The 24803-nt window shown below is 41.7% G+C and overlaps 1 protein-coding gene across 2 annotated transcripts; it reads right to left on the bottom strand.

Annotated features, from left to right (window-relative positions):
* Window positions 1–1217: 1217 nt before the first annotated feature.
* On the bottom strand, window positions 1218–24699 carry LOC131883726 (ankyrin-3-like). 2 transcript variants are annotated; one of them, XM_059231260.1, is made up of 8 exons: window positions 24435–24699; window positions 17544–20563; window positions 4244–4346; window positions 3688–3878; window positions 3367–3608; window positions 2572–2834; window positions 2033–2286; window positions 1218–1909 (listed from the first exon to the last, which is right to left on the bottom strand). In XM_059231260.1, the coding sequence occupies exons 2-8, from the start codon at window positions 17934–17936 to the stop codon at window positions 1493–1495; spliced, it is 1863 nt and encodes a 620-aa protein (XP_059087243.1). In that variant the 5' UTR covers window positions 17937–20563; window positions 24435–24699; the 3' UTR covers window positions 1218–1492. The 2 variants fall into 2 exon arrangements, with proteins under 2 accessions (XP_059087243.1, XP_059087244.1); XM_059231261.1 differs by lacking the exon at window positions 24435–24699 and adding an exon at window positions 24252–24393.
* Between the last annotated feature and the right edge of the window lie 104 nt (window positions 24700–24803).

A 24803-nucleotide genomic window follows, 5' to 3' on the forward strand; every position in this document is an offset into this window, starting at 1 on the left:
AAATAGCTGAAGTTATTACATGGGACAAAACTGGTGCTGGCTTTTTCTTTGTGAGTCAAGAATGACATTGTCTAAAATAATATCACACCATGTGGAGGAGTATGTGAACGTGATTGTCTCGGCCAAATATTGTGACCATTGCTTCACAGAGTTTGTTAAAATGATTTTTAGTTCAGTTGCTGATTGGTCTTTATTTCACTCATTAGTCATTAGGATACGCAAAGGCGAGAGGTTGCCGGTGACGTTCTAGTCGAGTACGGGGAAACTCAAAAACAATTGGACCACCTTCTTTTCCTTGTTAGTGTAGAGGTTAATGATAGGTGGTGTTAATTTCGTGATACAGCAGAATTTGAATTTCATTGGGTTGATTTTAACTAGACCATTAATTCTTAAAACTTTCGAGTTTTTTGAATATATTTCCAGTGTGGTCTCTTTCATTAAAAGCTGTTATGTGGCTGAGAGTCCCGCAAAACTAATTGAAATGGATCCGAACTAGCAGCCACAAATGACTAAAGGTAACTAAAAAACCCAACTCTGCTGACTGGATCAAACCTTAAACTTACGTGAGTTGTCAGTTACTCCTTTCGTTCTTGTCTTTGTTGGTCAAAGACTTGCATTAACAATAATGGTCACCAAATTACTGGACATTTAAAATGGAATGTAAGTGAAAGTTGTTGAATTCCAATTGGAAAGGCAATTGTAATAGATTATATCTGAAAATTGAGTAATTTTTATGTTAATTGAATAAATATGAAACCTGTACAAAGGCAAATTTAATCAATTGAGTTTTAGAAGCAATTGACATAGATCATAGAACGAAAACGTTTTTATTGAAAAAGTAAACCAAAAGACATTATGCCTCTGAGTCGCAAAGCTCAAAGTGAAAACAACATTTTCTTTAGTTTGAATTAGCCAAATAGCAAATCAGTGATTGATATTCAATAACATGCTAATGGACAGAACAGTTACTGCATTTTGTGACGGGGAGTATCTTAGTCCCTTAATTGACATTAAAGCAAGCGAGTCCGTTAGCCGTTATTTTGCCAGTATTATTAGGCACTCTAATGGAACAACAAGGTTCAAGAAGGCGATTGGAATGGTTCTATTATCTGTACATCCTACTCTCCTACTCCCAAACCGACTTACGGTGGCCATTGACTCAATTGACTCAAGCTTCAATTTCAAACCTGATTGTAACTATGGACACAAAGTGGAAGATGATTTGTCATTGTATATTTTCGTCATTGATTATAGAATCACTGAACTCAATTCAATATTTGGGTGCTTTCCGGCAATTCTAGTTCAGCATAATTACACATGGTCTCCTAGATTGAGTTTGATTCATCTTCAAATTGGTATCTGTTGTCAGGATGGCAAGAATCTCGAAATCGGTGAACGGAGTGTATCAGCAATCTTCCGAGCATTGACATTTATTCAAGGAGCGGTCAGACTCTTGATATGGCATTGGATGAGTGACCAAACCTTGTTGTGTCTACAAGAACTTGGTGAGGTCAATCTTGGCCTCATAGAGCAAGTTATCCACCCCTGTATAAAGAGTCACTTTACCCTTTGGGTAAGGATTCTTATTGTTCCTTCGCTTCACGAGGTACGATTCACGACCTTCGAAAAACGGCCGGAATCGGAGACGCCGGTCTTCGGGACTGGTGTGGTGGCCATCGTCGGTATCACTAAAAACGATATTGCCGCCAAACTTCACCCCGATCTCGGCTTTCTGATAGATTTCTACAAAATCACTTTTGCACAGCTCACGAAACTCCTCTTGAGCCTCAAGAGTGACGTCCTCTTTGTGAGGCTCGGTCAGGCACAGAATTCGAACTTGGACCTCATCCGAAGAATGTCGGCGAGCAAAAATGAAGAATCGAGCTATGTATGGAACACGCATGTTCCCCTGGAAGAGAGAACACAAATCGGATCATTGGCATACCAAAGGAAGTGACATGTTTCTTTGACGATAATGCATGTTCCATTTCGAAGGATGGGACTGAAACAAATGTGGAAAGCTAATAATCACCTTGTAGAGTTGGTCCACCAAAGTCATGGCATCCTGGCTCATCCAATTTGGACAGTTGATCAACCAGAAGGAGGCGGAAATGATGGATGTGAACTGGACACATCCATTGGCAAAAGAGAGAGGCGTTTCCATTGTCACATCCTCCCAGCATGACCGATGCATATTGGCTGACATGGAACACACCAACTTGAGAGAGGTTTCAATTTGAGAATCTGGCACAATGGCTGGAGGGGGCGGAGTGAGTGAGGATATTCCTGTGACATAAAACAAAGTTGCGTGAGCCGACATTCTCGGGAAATGGCCTGCTTTTCCTCTTTTCTTGGGAAACTATCATTATTATCCCATCAACGGGGTTCGTCTCCCCTTTTGCATGGGTGGACATCACGGAAGCATGGATCACAGTCAAAGTTTTATCTCTTATGAACCATGCCGTCATACACGGGCATAGTAGCTGAGGTGGTGGCCCTCTTCTCGAGGCTAGGCTTCAGCCTCTTCGAAGTGAAGGATCAAAATGGAACATTGACCATATCTGAAATTACCTTTGAGCTTATTCAGGCTTTCGGAACTCGTCTTGCGCGAGCTCCCAGCTGATGTGGAAGTGTCTTCAAGGCCATTTCTCAATGTCCGAAGTGACCGTTCAGGGAGGGGCATATTGACAGTGATGGCTTTGTGGAACTTTCGCCGTCGGGGTTCGAGCGTTACGATGGGACTGACCGCTCCCCCTTGCACAAGAATCTCCTCAACGATGTCATCTTCTATTCTCTGAGCACTGATGCCAATGTCTGTTTCTTTTGTTAAGGCTCTGAGGAGGAAAACAGGAGTGAAAAAAAAAAACCAATCTCATTAGGCTCAGGTTTGGTCGAATATCTGGAATTGCTGCATTTGCGCCTCTCAAGAGACCGTCGTTCGTTATTGGAAACTTTGAACTGGTGATAAAAGCGACCCTTTAGATTGATAGTCATGGCGAAATGTGTCACATTTTTTGAGATTGGTTATGGATGGTCCTGGCATTTAGTTTCAAGTCAGCTTGCTATCGTTGCTTAAAAACCTTTGTCTTTTAGGACCATTGGTGTAACGAGCAAAGGGAGGGGACATTTCTTTTTTTCAAACGAGTAAACACGTCGTAAAGGCTGGCCTTTTTTTGCTCCGTTTTGTTTTGTCTCAATCGCTTCCAAGGACCAACTCCCCAAAAACTCTTAAGCCGGCAAAAATCATCTACTAAGGAGAGTCCTTTACTTGGGCTTCATTTTAAGCTTCGACGACAGTTTTTGGGCCCCGGATCAAACACATTGTTCCCAGTCTTCGTTTGTGTACCACTACCACAGCCTCCTTACTTTGGCGGGATTTGAACTCGTGCCCTTGGGCAGAGTGCAGCTGAAAGAACGGCTCCCTCTGGACCGACTTGTCTGATATCTTGTCGGACTCTGGAGATGACGGCAAAGTATTGGGGAAAATCTGAGGCGACTATTCGGACGATTTGTTGTGGCATGACGGTTTCCTGGACCACCCTGGAAGGTGAAGAGACAGGGGAAGATTGACCTCCGGACGTCGAAAACGACTCCTCAGCCAAGGACTCCTAGAATAGACAACATATTCGAGCACATTAACCCAACCCATGATCTAATGTAGCCAGATCGCTCAATAGCGAAAGAGACCTTCAGGATTTTTTCCATGAAGTCTTCTTGAGGGTGCTCCACCCATTTGCCTCTGGAGGCGGAATCACAGCGAAGTATAGCGGTCTCTCGTTCACCATGGCGTAGAGAGGCCACATGAGGTACCTCAATAAGCACAGGCCCAAGAAAGCGAGAGCCCACTGGACCCATTTGAAGGACACGTGAGGCCAGGCCTAGAGAAGAGACGAGGGACTGCTGTCAGCTGGGAAATGCAACCACTTCTCGGATGGGAGGGATTTATACATGTTTTATGGCATGTTCCGAGGAGGAACAATACGTGTTTTTATGTACAGATGATATGATTTGTCAATGCCAGAGAACAAAAGAAAACCTCCGTCTTTTAAATTTGTCACATGAGAACTACATGTGCTCTTCAAAAGGAGAGAAATATTTCAAAATTGGCTTAGAACCAACAGTTAGCCACTGGAAAAACAAGGGAAAAAGGCTGAAATGGCCTTTGCCAGAAGTAGTTTTCGTTATACTTTCTACATGGACAACATATAGTTATGATTATGAGGTACGACTCGCTGAAACTTACCTTCTCCCTCGTTTAAAGTGGGTGGATAGAGCAAATTTTCGGTTCTGACATATCTACACGTGATTCGCATCGGCTGCGGAGCAGTTCGTGGTGGAATGGTCACCTGAAATAGAAAGTAATCCAATAAATCGATCATCATGTCAAGGCCGATGACCACGATCAGATCACGATCAGGCGAGTTACATTGCCCACAAATAAATGGTTCCCTCAACCTGCGATCCATTGGTTCCAGAAAAGACGGAAAAGGGAAGGGATCTAGCTGCATTTCAATGTTGGACCACGTTGGACCGTTCAAGAAAACGAAGAAAAATGCCAACTAACTAATTTATTCCCTCGTTAAAAACGAAAATGGTTGGCTTAACTCACTCAGCTGAGAAGCTGCTTAAATGAATTCAAGACATTATGTCCCTCTTTAAATCATCACTGAAATGTCCTCGACTTCTCTGTTCCGGAATTTGAAAGTCGACTAATTCTACTAACAAATTGAACTTCTAGACAACGTCATAGATTTTACAGATTTGATTGGTTTGGTGCCTTGCCTTTAGTGTCGAAACTGTGCTACAGGCTTAGACTTTAGATTTTCTTATGCTTTGATCCCAGCTGTGGGTAAAAGCACAATCAGCACTCAATGCAACATTTTTCTACCACAAAAGAACCATGAGCGTCTTACATAGATAGACCCAAGTGTTCTCAAAACCGTGCAAATAAGTGAACAAATATCACAGCCTCACTTCGATTCCAGCCTCTCATTAACCTCGAAAAGAGTTGACCATCTGGGTCCGTGTCCATTTCGTGTTTTTTCCTGTGAAAGACCACTGTGGCCAATGCGGTCCAGGTTCTCACCCTTTTTTCGAGGCCATGTTGCGACAATGGTCCAACGAACCAAAAAGGGACCATGTACATTTATTTGGCCAAGGCCAATGGTTGTGTCCACATTGGTCTTTGGTCTTTGAAGAGAGTCATAATGAGCTCATTGAAAAATATCTACCCTCATTGTGCAAGTGCATCCTAACTTTATCATATTTGGAAGCGGTTACCAAGAGCATGTATTCAATGACAACTCGAGGGTTAACAATGAGACTAAGGAAAGGCTGCTTACCATCAGATCTTTACGACTATTGAATGCGAAAATTTGAGCACAGAATTAGGAACAAGTGACACATTTAAGGTTGCCACGATGTCCTGCGTTCATATCAAGGCCTCTGTACAGACTTCATGCAAAAGGGTCTAAAACTTATTTTTAATTTGTAGGATAAATGCGGCCACTTGACATAATAGGTTGTGATGGGAGATTGCAGTTGGCCGCTCTTTATAAACCGAGATGCTACTCGGGATTGCCAATTATGTTTGATTTACTAACGTGCTCCCTAAAACCAGGTGTAAGAATATACTTTTCCTGTGAAAGCTTGTCTCCCAACACCACCTAATATGCATTGTATTTTTAAGTTTATGAGACACAAGAGATCAAAACCTCTTTCGGAAGTGCATCTGATGTCTCTTCGCTATATATTGAATTTCCCCTCTTTTTGTAAAACACGGAGTGACGTCACATCTACTATCATTTCATCACAACAATTCTGTCGTTCCTTTATTTTCCATATACGAGATGCCATAATACCTTTGACTTCGCTACCCAGATATGAAGGTTGGTTTTAAATCTTCATTGGCAAAAAAGACATTGAAACGCCAAAACATGTTTTTTCAATTGGAGTGTTAGGTGAAAATATGTAAATCTCGTTGTGTTTTTCCGTTGGACATTTTGTTTGACCAATGTCTTCCTGGTTATCCAACATCGTTCAGAAGTTACTTGAAATAGGAAGGGGAGGCGAATCAAACCAAGGAGACCTTTCATAACAGGGCACTACCCTTAGAGTAGTAAAAAGTAACCTGTCCTTCCTTAACATTTCCATTACTGCACCTTGGCCTATGACATCATATGCTTAATGTTTTTGATTGTCTTTTCAACATTCTAAATCGCATACTGGGTGCGCCATATTATCATCTACATATTGATCTTAATGGACTTAATGAAGTAGTACTCATTTATGATAAGTTGGAAAGCTCAACTTTCAAAATCAAAGTTGTAACTTATATATCATAGAATTATATTTCTCAATTAACCGCCTTTGACTGCCACAAAAAGCCTGAGCCTGGGGACAAATTTGGCGAAAATCTTTCGTAGTTCTTCCATGTTTTAAAAGACTATTTTGTCTCTTTTTAAATTTAGACCGGCAATATGCTCGAAATGGTTGGTAATGATCACATGCAAACTAGGTCTAAAGTATAAAAAAGACAGATCTCCCATCGACGAGGTTGTCGGCTCAACAAATAAGTGTAGACGATAATGTGGCGCACCCGGTGCTATGTACTCGTAGCAACGATTGAAGTAGTTCACACGTGTTTGGCTTTTATGAATTTAGCTATAACAACTACCGCTGTTTTCAAAACTGCAGCTAAAAGCAATCAAAGCTGAAAATGCCAGTCACATGTGACATTTTGCAAAACCGAGACCATAAAATCAGAAATTAGAAGCCAAATAGTGGGTTGCTAGTTAATGTATAGATGAGCTGCAAAACATGTGCCTCTAGTTGTTAGGTGTTTGGTGTTTCTAAGGTAGAATCAACACCTGACGCAAAACTGTTATTGAATACATACAGCCTTAAGTCATGTCTTTTTAGGCGAAATTAAATTTCAAGTTTGGTTTGCCCTTGCCGCGAACTTCTAAAAATATGGACTGTGAACGAGCTTCCCGTCAAATCGGCCTCATTGCAACTCTGAGCCATTTTCGGAATCAATGTAATAAGATAAGAAACGTAGGTCTTTTCAATTAAAGGCAGGTCATTTCTATATTCTTTAGTTGTAAAATGATTCGTTTCAAAGTTGTGCTGACAAAAGCTTATGTAGCTGATCAAGAGCAGGCCGAAAATATAATCTTATATAATGTTTACAACACAACTTGAGTTTCCCAAGCATAGTTTTAGGCTCAAATTTGGCCAAGTTCATCTTTTTAACAAGATCTTGCGGTCGTATGTCAAGCGCTCATTTGAAATAAAGTGAAAAGTTTAGGAGCTACAATTTTTTTGCTTCCATTCACAGTCCATATCTTTAGAAGTCCGCGCCCTTGCATATTATTAGTGTTTTCTTTATTGTTCTAGACACACCCATGATCTTTGAGAGCGATTGACCGATAATATAGTGAAAAGTTGTTCCCTCAACAAAACCGATTACATTTTTACGCTTTTGACCTGTTACCCATGGGCTCATCGAATTTTTAGTTGAATTTGCTTTACGTACTAATCAACAATTATTGCCTAATTGGACTGACTCTTGGAAAGTTGAAACAAGTGCTGATAGATCATGGTGAGTTCACAACAAAAACAAACCTTGGAAAACAGGAATTGTCCAGTCCTTAATTCAGAGGTTGTGTCCAATTCGACAACAATATTTCAATATGTAAAATGTCCTTACATTTCATTTCATTCGATTAATGCAAAAGTTTGTTCACACGCACAATTGCAATCAATGTTGATTCAATAAGAAGTAATGGGCATCTCAAAAGTTTCAAAAAATAAGTCTGCCAGCTCACTTGCGAGACCTCAATCCTCACTGCGTCACTAAGGTATCATTTGGTGTACAATTACGTGAAATATAATTCAATGCACCGATTCATTTTCCTCTTCCTTTTTATTTCTATTGTTGGGTTCCCGAGTTGGGTTGGTCAATGCAGAGATACCTTTAACTAGAGGAGTGGACATGAGCAGAGCTAGGCCGATTTTTCTTTTTGTCACAGCTCTTTGACCAAGTCATAAATGGAAGCAGGCAGTAAGTTACTATCCTTTGAGACCAAACTGCACATCTTTTACTTTATTCATGATTACCTATTCTTAACACTCCAGACTTTTTGCTACATAACCCAGACACTTTCAATATTTTCATTCAAAGGAATATAACTCAATGTTTTGTCGAAAAAACTCTATTTTTTCTTTTTTAAAATGAATTTTTCTTAATTTATGGTAGTACTTCTTGTGTCATTTGGGGAGCTGAAATGTTGGTTTCACAAAGAGGCCTAGCTTCGCCGATTGCCATGTCCAATCCTCTTGTTAAAGGTTTATATGGTCAAGCATACTTGTAACTACTTAAAGGTCTAGCAAGAGCTCTGGGTTCGACTACAAATATCGAAATTGTTCAAAGATAGCGCAAACATTAAGAAGTATAGAAGTGTCCGTAAAAAATCATTCACAAAATTCCCGCGCATTCGATAGCTGACCAGAGACCAAATTTGAAGCGAAGAAGCGATTGTTAATTTGAGAAAAGATCGTACTTTACGACATAAGCTGGATATTTTTTTCTCGATGCAAGATTCACTCCTTTGCTTAAAAAACTGGGCTCAGATTTGCTAAGGTATTAGTGGAACAGATAATCTACTAATAACGAGAGCTGACCAGAGACCAAATTTGAAGCGAAGAAGCGATTGTTAATTTGAGAAAAGATCGTACTTTACGACATAAGCTGGATATTTTTTCTCGATGCAAGATTCACTCCTTTGCTTAAAAAACTGGGCTCAGATTTGCTAAGGTATTAGTGGAACAGATAATCTACTAATAACAAGATATATTTGAATAGGTCATGTCAAGTGAGGGAATCTCAAGGAAAATGTGGTCCGGCACCCTGATTTTGGGCATTGTGTGGAGGAGAACTAAGACAAACGTTACATTCAACTCGCATCATCCGCTTATTGACTTTTCAATAATAAAATGATTTTGAGTGAGCTGTGTTACAAAACCCAACAAAATGAACATGTTTGATGTAATTTGGTAAACGCTTCTCAAATTGGTTCAGTACCACAATGCGATTTGCTTAGAAAAGGAGGTAAAATGAAAAAATGTCCAAATTCAATGCATGCACAGTGCTATTTGGCTGGGCATGTTGTCTTCGATTTTAATCCATGGAATAACGTCAGTTGTTCATGAACGCGTTCACTTGACAAGCCCTATTCAAAAAGTAACGGGCATTAAGTCCCTTGCCGTGGTTCGAAAAAGACCGCAAGACCTCGTTTTCACACCAGCTTAAAACCTAACGAGAAAGACCGCTCAAAATTGCGCTCTCTCCTCAAATGAAATTCATGAGTAGCAGGAAAGTTAAAATTTAGGCAATACTTAGATGAGGGGGGGATGGTATGATTTCAAAAACATCAAAATGAGCTCAAAGCTCACCTCAAATTGCCACATGTATGTGCAAATTTCAGTTGTCAGCTAGAAGCTTCGAAAATTAATGGGATAATTCCTGGGAACATGTCAAGAGGTAAAATGGGGATTGAGATGCCGATGATAGTCTGAAAATACGTATGCACCATGTTTGGTAAGGCAATTCAAGTTGACAAAAGGGGACTAGTATGATTTGATCGACTATTTCTCGAGCTCAAACTTGTCCTTAAAACTGGCCATCCTGGGCAAACATGGTGTTGTTCTATTCAAAACTTACTTAGCATGTTCACCTTGCCAATCTTTGAGAATACGCATGGACAGCGGAACATTGGACAAATGTACCCCATTAGTTTAACGGAAAATTTAGAACCTATTGAACTGAACCTCCCAACCAGAAATTGAAAAAATCTTAGTCACCCTGTCCAAGCCACGCAGATTCACTTGCCATAGACATTCAAAATTATAGGGAGGAACATGACAAGTTTTACGCTATAGTTCAATGCGGTTGTATATAGAAGAATTCTCGTCACCCCTCTTTTTTATGATTCAAACTTTCACTAGTCCAAGTTGAGGTTAAGCTAAATGGGTGATACACAGGCTGACCAGGTAGCATTTTTTGATGCTAATTTTTGAAAATTAGCATTAATTCAAAGCCGCTAGCATTGCAATTTTTTATTAGCATTGTTCTGTATTTTAGCACCAAACTAGCATTATTTGCATAGTCCAAGCATTGTGAGATCTTGTCTAGCATTTTAGCATTTTTCTAGCATTATTTGACTTCATCATTTCAAAACATGACCAAAAAGGAAGAAAAGCAAAAGAAAAAAAGAAAGTGAACTACATTTGGCGGTGTTAACAATGTTCTTTCATAGGATCCCTTTCCCGTTGAATGAAATTGATACGCTGTAGCCAAAAAGCTAATTCCACTGTTTACTTTACATGAAGGATGCAAAATGATTTATTCTAATTGCTTCTCAATTCAAAAGGAGGTTTAGCCTAATTTCTGTTTGTAAACAGATTTTTGGTCCACCAAAAGATTTTGGGTTGGCTAACACAAATTAAACAATTGATTAAAATGGTCAGTGAGTGTTTAAAGAAGAAGTACCAACCATTAAGTAAATGTAAGTATGGGTTAATTTCACTATAAAATTCAAACAAACATACATGTTTTGGTTAATGACATTGTTCTCCGAAAAGTATTCCCCCCCACATTTGAGGTAAACCAAATCACAAGATTCACAAACAGCAAAAAAAATCAAAATAGAAGAGATTGACAACAATTGAGCTCTATGGATGAAGAAACTTATTGCAGCTCTTCCGCTTTGAAGCATGATGCACGATCAAAAAACATTTTATCTTATTTTCTTGATCTAATCTCGCCCAAGATGAACATTTTTTGCCGATAAGATCAATTTTAATTGTGTTAAAAAAAACCTTGTTCAAATCCTGAAAATACATTTTTGCTCAAATAAAACTTGTCACTTTTTGGTGTCCCCTTCTAAGTCTCAGGGTTCAAAATTAGGAGAATATCATAAACGCAACTGAATCAATTTTCACTGCCAGGTTTTTCTTTAGATTTTTGCCTTTTTCAAATGTTTTTTTTCTAAAAGTATAATTTTCAAGATGTCGCCTGAACATATCCTGTCAAAGAGTGCCAAATATAATTGAATTGTGAAACTGAAGTTCTTTATGAGCACCATGAATACTTTGCTTTTCTTATAAAAGAGTAGCATTTTTCTAGCATTTTCGAATTCCAATTAGCATTTTTTTAGCATTGATTTTGCACGAGCTAGCATTGCTGGCTGAAAAAAACCTGGCCAGCCTGGTGATACAATAAGGACGAACAAACAAATTTGACTTGTGTAAATAAGAATTACGAGCGAAAGGAATTCGTGTAAAGTTCCAAAATATATTTGATGTCAGTGGTTACCAGAAGCATCCAAGCACTCGTTGAGAGTGAATGAAAGGTGTTTTAACCGTTACTGAGCGTAAAATAGCCAATTATTACACGATCCTTAAATTAAAATGTCAATAACCTTGAATTATGAGCACTTCAATGAATGAAAACTGGAGCATAATGGCTGGAAATGATCAGCACTAGCCTCTTTGAAAGGATGGAGGGTAAAAACCGATCCAAGGGAAGGCCTAAATCACCGTTTTAGTCCCGTTTCTAAATGAAATCAAAGCCTATTGATGTATCCGACGACAATTGGAAAGACCCCCAGTTAAATTGAGACCTCCATGAAATGCGATTTCAACAGTAACTGGTATTGGCGACTGTAAAGGTCCCTAAGCATTTTTGGTCCACCCTTTGTGACCTGGCAAGATCAAATGAAACATGGATGGGGCTAATGCGGCACAAAACTTGAGTCCAACAGATGACTCCAGTCTTTCACTGTACTCAAGTCGAACAAAAAGACTCATCCACCAAAACCTCACCCCAGCAATAGTCCTACTTCAATTCTCAAACCGGGTTCAATCTCGTTTTTCCATCCTAGTGTAAAGCTGCCTTAACTGTTGTCTACTGTTTTGATCAATTATGCAGTGAGCTTTGAGAGGGCATTACTTTTGATCCAGGTACTCAATCTAGCTGAAAGTTGAATAACACTATGGTAGCACACTGGGGGCAGTCCTTCTAACGGAATATTACAATACGTCAACTTGTGTCAGAATTAACAATTCTCAACCCTAGTATGATTTGATCGACTATTTCTCGAGCTCAAGCTTGTCCTTAAAACTGGCCATCCTGGGCAAACATGGTGTTGTTCTATTCAAAATTTACTTAGCTCGTTCATGTTCCAGTGGTTCAGGGACAGAGCCGTCTTATTCGGACAGCTCCCGACAAATGTTCCGAGCATGCCTTTTAAGTCGAGCCGGTCAAAATCGCTCTTATTGGAAAACAATCGATCCTGGTTGGACCTTCCTCGAGTTTTCAAATGAGAGAGTTTGTCCATATAACTCTCGAAGTTCAGTGTGTCCTAGGTGTTGGCAATTTGGGTATAAATTATTTACCATTGCTCTCATGTAAGGCTTTTAAATATTGGAATCGTTCAAGCCAAGAGAAGACCAAGTGACCATACTAGTATACTAGTTTATGCAGACATGAAAGTGGTTCTTTGCCCATTTTTTCGTAAGCGGTTTTTTTACCTGGAATATTTTCCGACGTCGGGAGACGGGGCAAAGCAATTTCTTGCTTTTCATTGAACTCCTCGTCTTTACTGCATTAGGTAATATGCAAGCATCCGTAAGAGAGCATGAGAAAGTACTTCATCTCCAAAGATCCCAAAGGTAACTTCCTCTAAAACATGCCATACAATCCTGCGACCAATGAAGACCGCAATATACATTTTGAAGTACCAATCAAGTCTAGCTACTGACAATCTTGAATGTATTTTGGTTTGGAGCAAAACTGAATACACTTTGAGTAATATACCATAATAATGGTTTCAAAGACTCATATTAATCGGGTCAGTCTGTAAGTTCGGTCACTCCTTGAGTTTCATCCAGACCTAGGGTTTGGGGTTAACTCTAAATCTTGCGAAAGTCGTTTCCAGGTTACATGTAAGCTTCAGCCAATCCAGGTTAGTCCGAACGATGAAGTCGTTTTTTCCTTTACTTTTGCTCTTATGTCGTTCCATAAGTTGCCCTATTGGATCTCGTATATTGAAACCAGTTTAGAACTGTGGGGAATAACATTTTCAAACTTGAAATATGTACAATTTGACTACTGTAGCGAATGTGCTAATTACAAGAATGCGTTGGCGTTTGACTATAAATTGATTTGTGTTTGATTGGGAAATACACTATACTTCAATAACCAGCGAGTATCACAACCCTTTTAACAACTACACTACATATTTGATTTTTCGTCAGATCAACTTAATGACCGCGGAACTTGATTCAGCAATATCCTAAAAAAAGAATACATTCCTTTGTTTATTAAAAACCCTATTTTTAATTACCCTTCCAAGAAAAATATTCATTTCGGCTTTCTGTTTGAAGTGACAAAAAGGACCGAGAGAGCCTTTGAATAACTAGTTATCCTACGTTTCTCACGATTAGATAAAAAAAAATTTGTTATGACTTATATTACTTCCAACACTATCAATAAGCACTGATTCGTTCCAAAATGCCAAGTTTGTTAAGAGCTCTGCCATTTTAGAATTTCTCACTTTTTACAGTTTTAAACAGGAGTGGGCGCAATTGCCCAAAAAGGAAACGCCCACCCTAGATGGAAAGACTCGACAGTGGAAATATCCTGCTCTTAATCTTTGCTTTGATTTAAGAAACAGACTGACCATGGCTTAGCTATTGCATGGGCACTCGTACAATCCAGCCTCTGTCAAGACACATATTTTACGTATAGCAGCGCAAACAAAATTGCATAATCTATTCAGGAATCAAATTGACAACCTTGTGGTCTAAAGCACCCTAAAGAAACACCAAATGATCCGATAGACCTTCATTCCAAAGAGCGTGGGTTCGAATCCAGCCTGTCACGAAATTTATTTTTTAGCAGCCCTATTTAGGCACTTGAATCTTTTAATGTTGGCTTGATGCTCAACATTGTTGGAAATGGTATATTTATCCCTGACCTCAGCATCTTGATATCTCGTTGAAGGGATACATAAAGAGCCAAAGCTATTCCTGACAGGAATGTGAGATCTCTCAAGGGCTTTATTGCCAAAGTGTCCTCCCATTGTCAAGGGCATACGGTATATGACTAGAGCTTGCGCATCTCTGAGGCCCCATTGTGAGGCCTCCAATGCGGGAAAGCGTGGGCAATGTGAATGAACAATGTTTTTGAAGTCTTTCCATGTTGTAAGTGAATGTTGTTTCTCATTATTTCCGGTGATAACATTAAAGCCATTAGAGATTCGAAACACGAATACGCACAAGACACGTCTCGTGGTTCTTGAAACTATGTGTCTTGTGGATCTCTACATATTTTTTTTATCCCTACCGCAGTATTGGGCTTTGAAATAACAAATTTGACCCAGAAACAGCAATGGCTAGCAACAAGTGGGCCCAAGGTATTTAATGTAAGCTTTGGAGCAGCAAGGAATATGTGGCCCTTTGAAGTACAGGGCTCCTATTATGATAAGGTCCCATGAGAAATATTTACCATGGTTAGACAAAAATATCACTAGTCTGGCCATGCCCTTGAAGTATCAGTCAAGTTTTAGGCCCTTACGAGGTCAACTACAAAGGTTTTCTCAATTAAGCTCCTGATGCCAAACCTGAAATTGCTCTGACCTTTACCAGTCATTATGTTCTTGTGGGAGGTATCACATAAACAAAAGTGTTCTTGAAGCGTCTTGGTGAAGCTTCAAATGAATTGGTCTTTTCGTTTTGTCACTAAGATCCCACTTAGCTCCATAACAAACGCACTCTACAATTCCTTACAAATATAAAATTACAAATATGCTTTGCACTTTTTGCTTCCATTCATATCCAAACATTGAAATATCTCAAAGATGAAGGTGTTCTTACGTCTCTCGATTGGCTAGTCTTTGCTCCTTCTAATTTTCATGGAAATCTTTGCTTTTAACCCACTCAGGATTTACCGACGTTTGAGATAAAGGATGTGAAAAATCAAGACCCTAATAGTTTTCTATTTGAATAGAATACCTCTGAAGTAAAGCTCTCAGAGGATCTCATTTGATGTTTTGTTGGTTCTTTTCACTTTGTTCCAAAGTATTCTGTCATGGTCCATGTGACTTTGAAAGAATTTATTTGGCGAATCAAACCAAATTGCCTGAAAAGTTTCCTGTCTTGCTCGCGCAAGAAAAACCCACCCAAGCGCCAAAGACTTCCATCAAGCGTAGTCAAACCTGGAAAAAGCTCCGAAATGGACTGGAAGATTCCAGACTTCCCGTGGAATTGAGTGATCCCAATGATAGGTCCAAAACCTACGTAGAGAACCAACAAATCGTTAATGCATCCATCGGAGCTGTACTGCAACATTTTTCTCAAAGCCATATACGCGTACATACATATATGGGAAAGAAGAGAGGTTTCTACATCTAGTGTGTCTATCTGGTGAGAAGCTATGCCGTTTGGCACGCCATTTTTGACCGACGTCCAATGTTTTTGCCTCGGCCCAAAATGCAAGAAATTCTCCGGGCATTTATTTGATCCTTTTTGCTTGCCAAACTATTTGCACTCAGTCTTCGCGTGGGAATAGGAAATAGTCATGAGGGCAGAAATGTTTGAGACCCAAAATAGTTGACCTTGCTCAAATGAGGAAACCCCCGAAGGCCTAAGGAACCAGCCAGTCATGCTAAGGGTGGAACCAAATGGCTGAAAGTACGAACGACCTTGCTGAATGTTGTGGGGCAACCAAACTTCCGAGAGTAAAATCCAAAGTCAATCTTAGGTTGGGTTAGTTTCTCCATTCGGAAAAATTTACGAGGCCTCAAACTTGGTAAATGGATTCATGAGCCATCGGTGCCAAATCTCGTGGATCCTCGAGCACAACTCGCCCCCTTTGACCTCATGTAGTAGATAAGTGGAACCCGCATTCTTAGCCGTCAATGGGGGCTAGGATTTTCTTACGGAACATCTGGCTTCTTTTAGCTTCCACTTTGATTCATGACCCATCCCAAGTTCCAGACCGTCACTAGACTGGATCAGGAAAAATGTGTTTACAGCAGCATAACTACACTCCAATTTAAATAGCCGAGTCAAACCTCCTTTTTCCCCTCCAAAGCGAGCACACATTTTTGAATCCAAGGAAATTGCATTACTAGGGATGTGTGAAATATCTCTTGAAGTAAGTCGGAAAAAGTCCAACTCGCTGGAAAAGTTCATCACGGTGTGAGTCCTTGGTGATGTCATGGCTGAAGTTGGGCGCCATTGAGCTTATCAAGGGATGCATGACGAAAACCGGTCAGAATCGGTAATTTTCGCCAACTCTAATGTGAAGCCGGAGAAAGTATTCGAGAGGAGGCGGATTTTCGAGGCCATAAATTAGAGTTTTATCGGGCAAGGAGAAAGAATGAAGCGTTGGAGAGGAGAATGAGAAGGGGGAACACTCTAGCCGAGCTCTACTGAAGAGAAACCGAGAGAGAGAGAGAGAGAGCTTCTTCTTGCCACGACTTTCACAGATTTTTCTTCTTCTTTCTGACTTGAGGGAGGCAAAATTCGAAGAAATATTGGTTCGATGAGAGGGGGGGAGGGCCATTTGTTTGCTCAAAATACACAGGAGCGCCTGGCCTAGCGGAGGCTGGTTCATGGCGTTCATCGATAGTAGCAAAGTACTATATGTAGGGCATGGACAAACTTTCCAGGATCTATGTTGACATACCACAATGGGAGAAGGCCTGGTGGGTCTCTTCGAGATCTGGGTGGGTAGTGGGTGGTACTGCTCCTCGTACTATAGTCCTGCAATACAGTCATACTCTCTCCTTGGTGGTGAGGGGGAAGTGGGGGGAGTGGGGGAGAGAACGTGGAACGCGAGAACGCGAGTGAAGAAAACAATAAAACCCCTAGTCATTGTCACTAGCACTGTATGTGTGAAGGACGAGGCTGAAGCGATTACACTGTGCATACATGGTATGATATAATGTGAGTGAGAGACGTCGCTTGACGAGGAACCACGAGAGCCGAAACTTTTGAGTCGCCCAAGGTTCAAGGGCATTTGCCTCTCTGGTATGTATGTGTGTGTGTGTGTGTATAAATAATTACACTGACTAGTTCTTGGCTTGAACCTGGAGAAGGTTCAAAATGAATCCAGCCAATTGCGTTGTTCCAAAACCTTCGTTGGGGATCCATANTCCTACTCCTTACCATCAACTCAACCTCGTCGCCGAAGTGGAACGTGCTTGAAGTGAAAAAGGCATTCGCTTCAAAAAGAAGTTGGGGAGCTTGAAATGCATGGCTGAACCAACGACGATATGAGAATGTGACGTTCCATGGTGATGTGGGATAATATTGCAGTAGCTTACAGGGTTGGGTGCACACATAATTACACTGACTAGTTCTTGGCTTGAACCTGGAGAAGGTTCAAAATGAATCCAGCCAATTGCGTTGTTCCAAAACCTTTGTTGTGGATCCATAATTGGGTTACCCAGAATCACACGTCTCGGGCTTACCTTCACTCCACTGTATCTGCATCCATGCATGGCGCCTCCCCGTGCATCCACCAATAAGCTGACCATGAAATCCTGATTGATGGGCGCATTGGGATCATCCAGCTCATCACTGAAGCCCCCGGTGGTGGTGCTGCCGCCCAAATCATTATGATTGAGGTTTTGCCCCACGAGATTGGCCGCCTGAGCCACGCCTCCACTACCCGTACGGGGTGTGGAGGCCGTGGACTGGCCGTTGCTGTTCATCTCGGCGCTGTCCACGACGACAGGATCGTCGATAAAGGTTAAGGCACAATCTGGCACGACAATGATGAACGTTGATTGGGCGATATTATAACACTGGTCCTGAAGGCAGTCAAGAATCACTCTCACTGTGTCTGTATTACCGATCACCATCAAAAACGGAATTCATTCCCTTGTTGAGAGAGAGAGAGAGAGAGAGAGGGAGCGAGAGAGAGCGCTGCAACCACGTGTTATCGGACTGGGTGACCCCAAGGGTCTTGGAATGGCAATAAGGAGGCATACATTGGACACAATATGCTGAGTTGAATATGGCTGTATTCTTTCAACGCGTCGTTCTGCTGTACCCTAGACTGTGGATTGCTCCACCTATTTCAACACTGCCACGCGGAAATGATTGATCCAAATAATCTGCTCGTCTCCTTCATCACCCGTTGATGGATCTCCTCTGTCCGTCGCCGTTCCGTTTTTATTTATTGCCGATTATTGGAGCTTGAAATCTAGAAGCGAATCTTACTGTGGCCTTCACGAATAATCGAATAATAGTCACTGACTTGTCACGAAGATCGAGCACATCGACCTTAAGGCCAGGATTTCATAATCTCGGCGGTCTTCGTCCGTCACTGTGGTGTGGAACTGGCGGTCGAATTTGGCTCTTTTATTGAGGACATTTGTGTTGCCATTGACGGGATCCTTGAAGAGCATGAGGAACACTTGCATTTTTGTTCCTGGCATTTACGGCACGGAAAAGTGGAACGAACACAGGCTTGACTTTTAGTAATGAGACCGAAAAGGAACCACGGGGGAACTCTTCACGCAGAATAACGCGATGGTTCTCCTCGTCTCGGTTGTTGGCTGGCAGGCTTACTTTCTTGGTTGCTTCAAAAAGAACTCGGGCTGAAGGGGGTGCAAAAGAATAGACGCAAGAAGAGGCAGAAGAAATAAAGGGGAAGAAAATGTAAAAGAGCTGCTTCTTTAGTGCTGCCGGCTTTGCTGGTTCTGCTGGCTCGAGGAAGCTGTTTAGTGAGTGCCTCTTCGTGTTAGACTTGCGAGAAAACGGTCCAGGTTGAGGGTGCCTAACCGTTCGGAAGAGAAGTGGGGAATTGGATTAGAAATCACTCTCTCTTTTTTCGCTTCCTTCCGCTTCTTCCGAAGGGGAGTAGCAATTTCTACGATATATGGCCCAAGATTTCGCTCCTCTCTGTCTCTGCCTCTGTCTGTGTCTCTCTTGGCTGGGTGTTATCAATTTTTTTGATCGAATGACAGTAGCAAACGAGGGGATGGAAAAGACACGCGGATTCGCCCAATCCAGCGAGGGAGCTTCTGCCGTCGATGGAAACGAAGAGCAAGCGGATGATGATGATGATGACGATGATAGTGATCACCATCGAAGAACTGATCTCGTCGCCATGCCTTTGGTCTGGCCTTCTTTTCAGTGCTCCGAACAGCCTTCTTTCTCGATCCCAGGACACAGGAAGGAAGGAGAGTAATTGGAAAACGGATTTTCAACAAACTCGTTTTCTGGAATTGCTACGTATCACCCTTGGGGACGGCTCTCCTGCTTCAAGGCACTTTTTTTCGAGCTCCAATCTGACGTTATTGCTTGGTAGTGAAAGTGGTAGCAGTGGTGACAAGGCTGCCACAGCCAAGGGTTAACCTTGGGAGGATTGAAGAAAAGGAAACCTAGGTCCGTGTCCTCTATTGGGGAGAAGGCTGTGTGGGTCGTGATGAGAGTTCGATCCTGGATCCCACTAGCAGATCTGCCAAGAGAAATCATCCAGTCTTGGAGGCCGCCAAACGCAAGAACGGTGGGTGATCTAAATCCAAACTCATCCAACCGTGAATTTGAAGAGCGACGAGGATTGGAGGGATGTATGAAGGCTTGTTGGCCTTGGCAAAGTACGACCAATCCTCTCTCTTCTTGGTTCTTGTTCAAACTTGGACGTTGGACGTAGTGTGTACGCTGTATCACTCACTCTTGCACTTGTCCACCAATCTGAACCCTAGACCACCACAAAAGTTCTTCGGGTTCGTTGCCGGCCTTTTGCCACTGCCTCGGTAGAATTCTGAACAGAATGTATCGTGATGATGCTCTAGCTACAATTTCCTTATTCGCCAGACTGTTGCACTCACTCACATCTTTTTCTTGTTGTTGTTCACCTTCAGACAGATCGGATGTTCCTTCGGATAGTCTTGTTTCGGATGGGCCAAAAAGCTCGGGAAGAGCGAGCCAGGGCTTTCAAGTCCGTGCCCACCACGACGGGACGGAGGCTTGGCATGCACGTTTACCCTCTATTCGTTCGGTTTGCGCACCCAAAGAGGGTGTTCTCAAGTTCCTGGCTCACATACAACATTCAAAGTTGTACTAGTTCTAGTAGTAGTCTACGTAGTAGTGAAGTAGTTCTTGGGTAGTACTGGGAGGAGGAGGAATAGTAAGTAGTATGAAAGGAGCACGTTTGAAGTTGTTGGAAGGGGAAGAGGGAGGAGAAGATGTTCAATAATGAATCTTCTGCTGGCTTTCAGACATATATTCCTCTCTCGTCATACAAAATCACTATCAGCGAGAACGTGTGCGGATATGTGGAGAACGTGTGTGGGTCCGTTCGTTCGTTCATTCGGTTCTTCGCGTTCGTTCGTTTGTTCGTTCGTGCTTTCGTACGTACGTATGTAGGTACTTGTTTCTCAATGCTGACTCAAACAAGCCTGATGATGCACTTTCGTTGGGCTCCAACCAGACCAGACCCCCAAAGACGGCAATGATCACACCTTTATCTGTCCACCATCTGCAATGAAGGGAACACCATGGATTGAGTTTGGTTTACTTTTTTTTTTTAAACAAGAACAAAACGGGACGTGAGGCAGGATCGGCCGTCCAATTGAGCTATCGTCATCAAGCCCGTCCTTTCGTTGAAGACTTCGACAAGGGGAAAAGGGGCAATTTCCCATTGTGATTATGACACTGGAACTTGTACGCGTTGGAACTCCTTGTGGTGAGGAGTGAGGACTACTCCTCGATCTTGGATACTTGATAGATGGCTTTTGCCAACGACACCCCACATTGCCATTAAACCACCAACCACCTCAATTATCCACGAGAAAACACCTTAAGCATTGGATTCCTCGGCTCGGGCTGGATTTTCTTTGAATAAATAAATATTCCGCGCGATGATGACAACAATCCCCAATGTTCTCTTGTGTTGCCAGATTTAGCAACCTACCTACCTACGTCAACATCAATCTTGTTGTCTGAGTGTTCCTTTCAAACTTTTGTTGTAAACAGGCATTATAGTCAGGTGATAGGGAATGGAATAGGATGAGGGGAGGGAATGAGCCCAAGAAAAGAACGGAACACTTGGAACACTTGGAACACTACCACAGTACACTTCTATGACGACAAAAGCACGAGTGAAAACCTGCTTGTCCCCACCCTCCTGAAGCACACAACCTGGATCGAGTCTGTTTTAGATTAGACGACATGTCTCGAAAAGTGGAAAGAAGGGATCCTTGGGCAAATCTGCACAGCAAAGGAGGGTCGCGGCCAAATGTGAGAAGGCTGGATAAGCGTCAGTCGAAGAATGTTTGAGTAAAGTGGCGATAACGATCAGCGGTTGATTCTCTAATGGTAGCTCTCTACGGCCAACGGACGGACCCGGGGAGGAGGAGTGAGAGCGTGGAACAAATTCTAAACAAAAATCTCCAGGAATTGTGGAACATTCGACGAGTGGAACAGGAGGAACACACTCGCACTGAAGGTTCATTAGAGAGATGAATGCATGTTTATTTTTTGGCTTTTCCTGAAGGCAATTAAAGCTGGAACGAGAAATTAGCCAACATGGAACAAAAGCCACGGGACGAGAAATGAGGATCATCAACATCATCATGACGACGACGACGACGTCGACGACGATGAGTGAATTCGTCAGCCCATAAATCAAGATGAATACTTTCGGTGAATACTTCATCACAGCTAGTTGGAACCTCTGTGGACAAAATTGGGCCATAAATGACGTGCTTGACTGACTTTAGGCTGTATTTATCTGCATACATGCATTGCAGTCCGATTCGTATTTAGGCGACCGAATATGTATTCGGAACCCAATGAGACTTATTATGGTGCATGATTGATGGGGAACTCGTTCACCTATTCTTTTGCCATCAACCCTTCGAGGGCCTAATTGACTTTCATTCATTCTGGTCCCACTCAAGGTCTCTCAGAAGAAACTTTGAAGTAACACTGATAGAAGAACGGCATAATCATGAAGGATTGCAAATGGTGCATTTCGATTCAGAGCAATACGTAAAGTAAGACGCAACTGAAACTTTCGTGCTTGGTTTGACATCGAGGTTTCAGAGGATTCGACCTAAAAAAAGATAAATGCCATTTTCATTTGAATGAATCTCAAAGTTCTACTCGTACTAGTTGCTGGACCAGCATTTCAATAAGAAGGATTTAATTATTCTCTACTCTGTTGCCATAAAGTCCAAAAACCGTAGTGCTTGCCGACAAATGTAACGCCAAGATCAGCGTCTTCAAAGTGGGCGAGTCTCTGCGCCAACCAGACGTTGATATCAGGCTGTGGCGAAGCATATTGGCGTAGTTATGCCCTTTTTTTAGTTGGCATGGATATGGTGAATCTTCATCGGAAATGTTTTTCTTGGAAAATGGGCAACATCGCCAAAAGTATAAAGCGATAGATGAAAGCCAAACCATAACGATTTCAGGCGAAAGAAGGCCCTTGGATCTATATTTTGATGATATACCGTATTTATGCAGTGATAAGAATCAAAGCCACTGCAACGGAACAGGTTGCCTTTTTTAAACACAGCAATAAAATCATTTTGTTATGAAGCACCATAACTTCCAGCTCTAGATTGCTTTAACTTTTCGCTTTATTTGGATAAATTGTGGAACACAAGCGAGATCAAGTAAAACAAACCCGCAGGGCTTGAACCATTGCCGAAAAAAGTAACGTGTTACCGTTACTGATACTTTTTAGAAAATGCAAAGCGTCACCGATACCGATACTCTTTAGAAAAATTAATGCGTTACCTTTGCCCGTTACTTTTGCAGAAAAAGAGGACCTAAAACTGCGAAAAACCGCTAATGCGATTTTTTTAACGTTTAGTGAATACGACGTGAAACAAATGACTCCTGCGAAAGAAAGCAACGGTAAAGGGAGGGCTGAAAATCCGTTCCATTACCATTACAGTCACTGTTTTAGAGAAGTAACGCGTTACCGGTATCGTTACTCAAAATGTAATACGTTACAAGTAATGGCGTTATTTGTAACGCATTACTTCAAGCCGTGCAAGCCAGTAAAGGAGTTCATTGATATTCAAAGTGTTAACATGAGACAAAAACTTTACAGTCCTGCTGTAAATAAGATTTACTTAAGAGGGTAAGGAACCCTTAAGGCAGACAACAGTTTCTTCAATTAATGGAAACAGTGATTTCACGCCACTGTGCGATGATTTTTTTTTTTCATTTATTGCATGATTGAAATTGGCCATTTCTCTGCAAACTTCTTTTCCATCTTCAAGTTAACCAGTCGTCTGTGTCAATAAATCTGCTTGCTTTAAAACTAATAAAAACATACCTACAGTAGATTAGTATTCAGAATGTATGGTTATATAGCTTTCAATGCCGGGCCGAAAAAGAAATAATTCCAATCTTTTGGAGGAAGAAAGTGCACCTTACTGTAGCAAATTTCAAGGATTTAAGCCACAATCAAAATAAAAGGAAACGTGATAAATCTATCCGTTGAAATATGACAAATGCTTTAAACGCTCAGATTTCTGTCTGGCAGCAGGGCCAAGCAAAAGGTCATCCGCCTCAGGTGTATGTAAATGAAAAAAAAAACACGAGGAACGCAAGAGAGCATCTGTTTTTTTCGTTCACATTTCAATCCTCGGACCGAGAAGTGTAAAGTGAGGGAACAAAAATCCTGCTAAAGCTCTTGAAATTCCTCAGCTATGCGTGGAATTCCGGAATGCACTAGTATTTCTTTCGCTTTCCCCCCTTCGGACAGGTTTGGCTTTGTTCAACAAAGTTTGACAGGTCCAATTTTGGCGGACTTGAAATTTGATGGGATCGAGGTGGATTTAGATGAACGACACGGGAAGCTCATTCCAAGGGACCTGAGATTGCAGTAGGCATAAGACGACTCAAAGGCTGACTGTGTATGCAGTAGTGAAGCTCTGGTTACTCAAGAGATGCATTTTGCAGGCAGAGACGGGGAACAAATCTGTAAATGCATGCAAGAGTGGCAACGTCGTGTGTACTACGTACATGGGCACACCGTTAGGCGCTATTTCGTATTTCGTATCAAAGGAGGCCATCGTAAAAGTGAGCAAGTCTCAAAGTGGTTTTTGTTATCAACGTGAATGCTCTAAAGGAGTTGGAGGTTTTTATGTGGTCCTCTCTGAAAATGCATCCTCCATTCACGGAGCACTCAAGAAGTGGAACCTCACCTTTTCCGAGATTCTTGGACCAGGTGACAACTGCACTCTGAGCACGAATTTTGCACATATTTTTCTTCTGCTCTCAGTCACTGGCAAGCTGAATTGTGGGATCCACCATTCACCACTCACTAGTGATACCTCCCGGTTTCACACCCGCACTCCCACACCACATACACACCCATACATACTCACTTCTCTCGGTCGCCCTCGTCTTTGGAGCCCTCAAAGTATGATTGAGAGTATTGATCACTACGATACGTAAGTGAGTGTGTGGAGCTATTTTCTTCTTGTTCTTTTAGTTCTTCGTCCCCCTCTCGTCTCCTATGTAGTTCTTCTGGTGGTTGTTGGGCTGCTGATTCTCGTGGTGATTCTTCTTTCGTTCTTCACTCCGTTTGCGGCTGCTCAAGACTCAAATCGACGAGTGTTTTGCTTTTGCAGTCCCTTCCACATGCGCCCAGGCCTCCTCACTGACTGACTCACTGACTGACTGAGTGAGTGAGTAAAGAACGTACTCACCGAGGACCGAGGACCGAGGACGATTGTATGTTCCTCTCAGAATTC

The sequence above is a fragment of the Tigriopus californicus genome, chromosome 7, assembly GCF_007210705.1.
Source record: "Tigriopus californicus strain San Diego chromosome 7, Tcal_SD_v2.1, whole genome shotgun sequence".
Lineage (NCBI taxonomy): Eukaryota > Metazoa > Arthropoda > Copepoda > Harpacticoida > Harpacticidae > Tigriopus > Tigriopus californicus.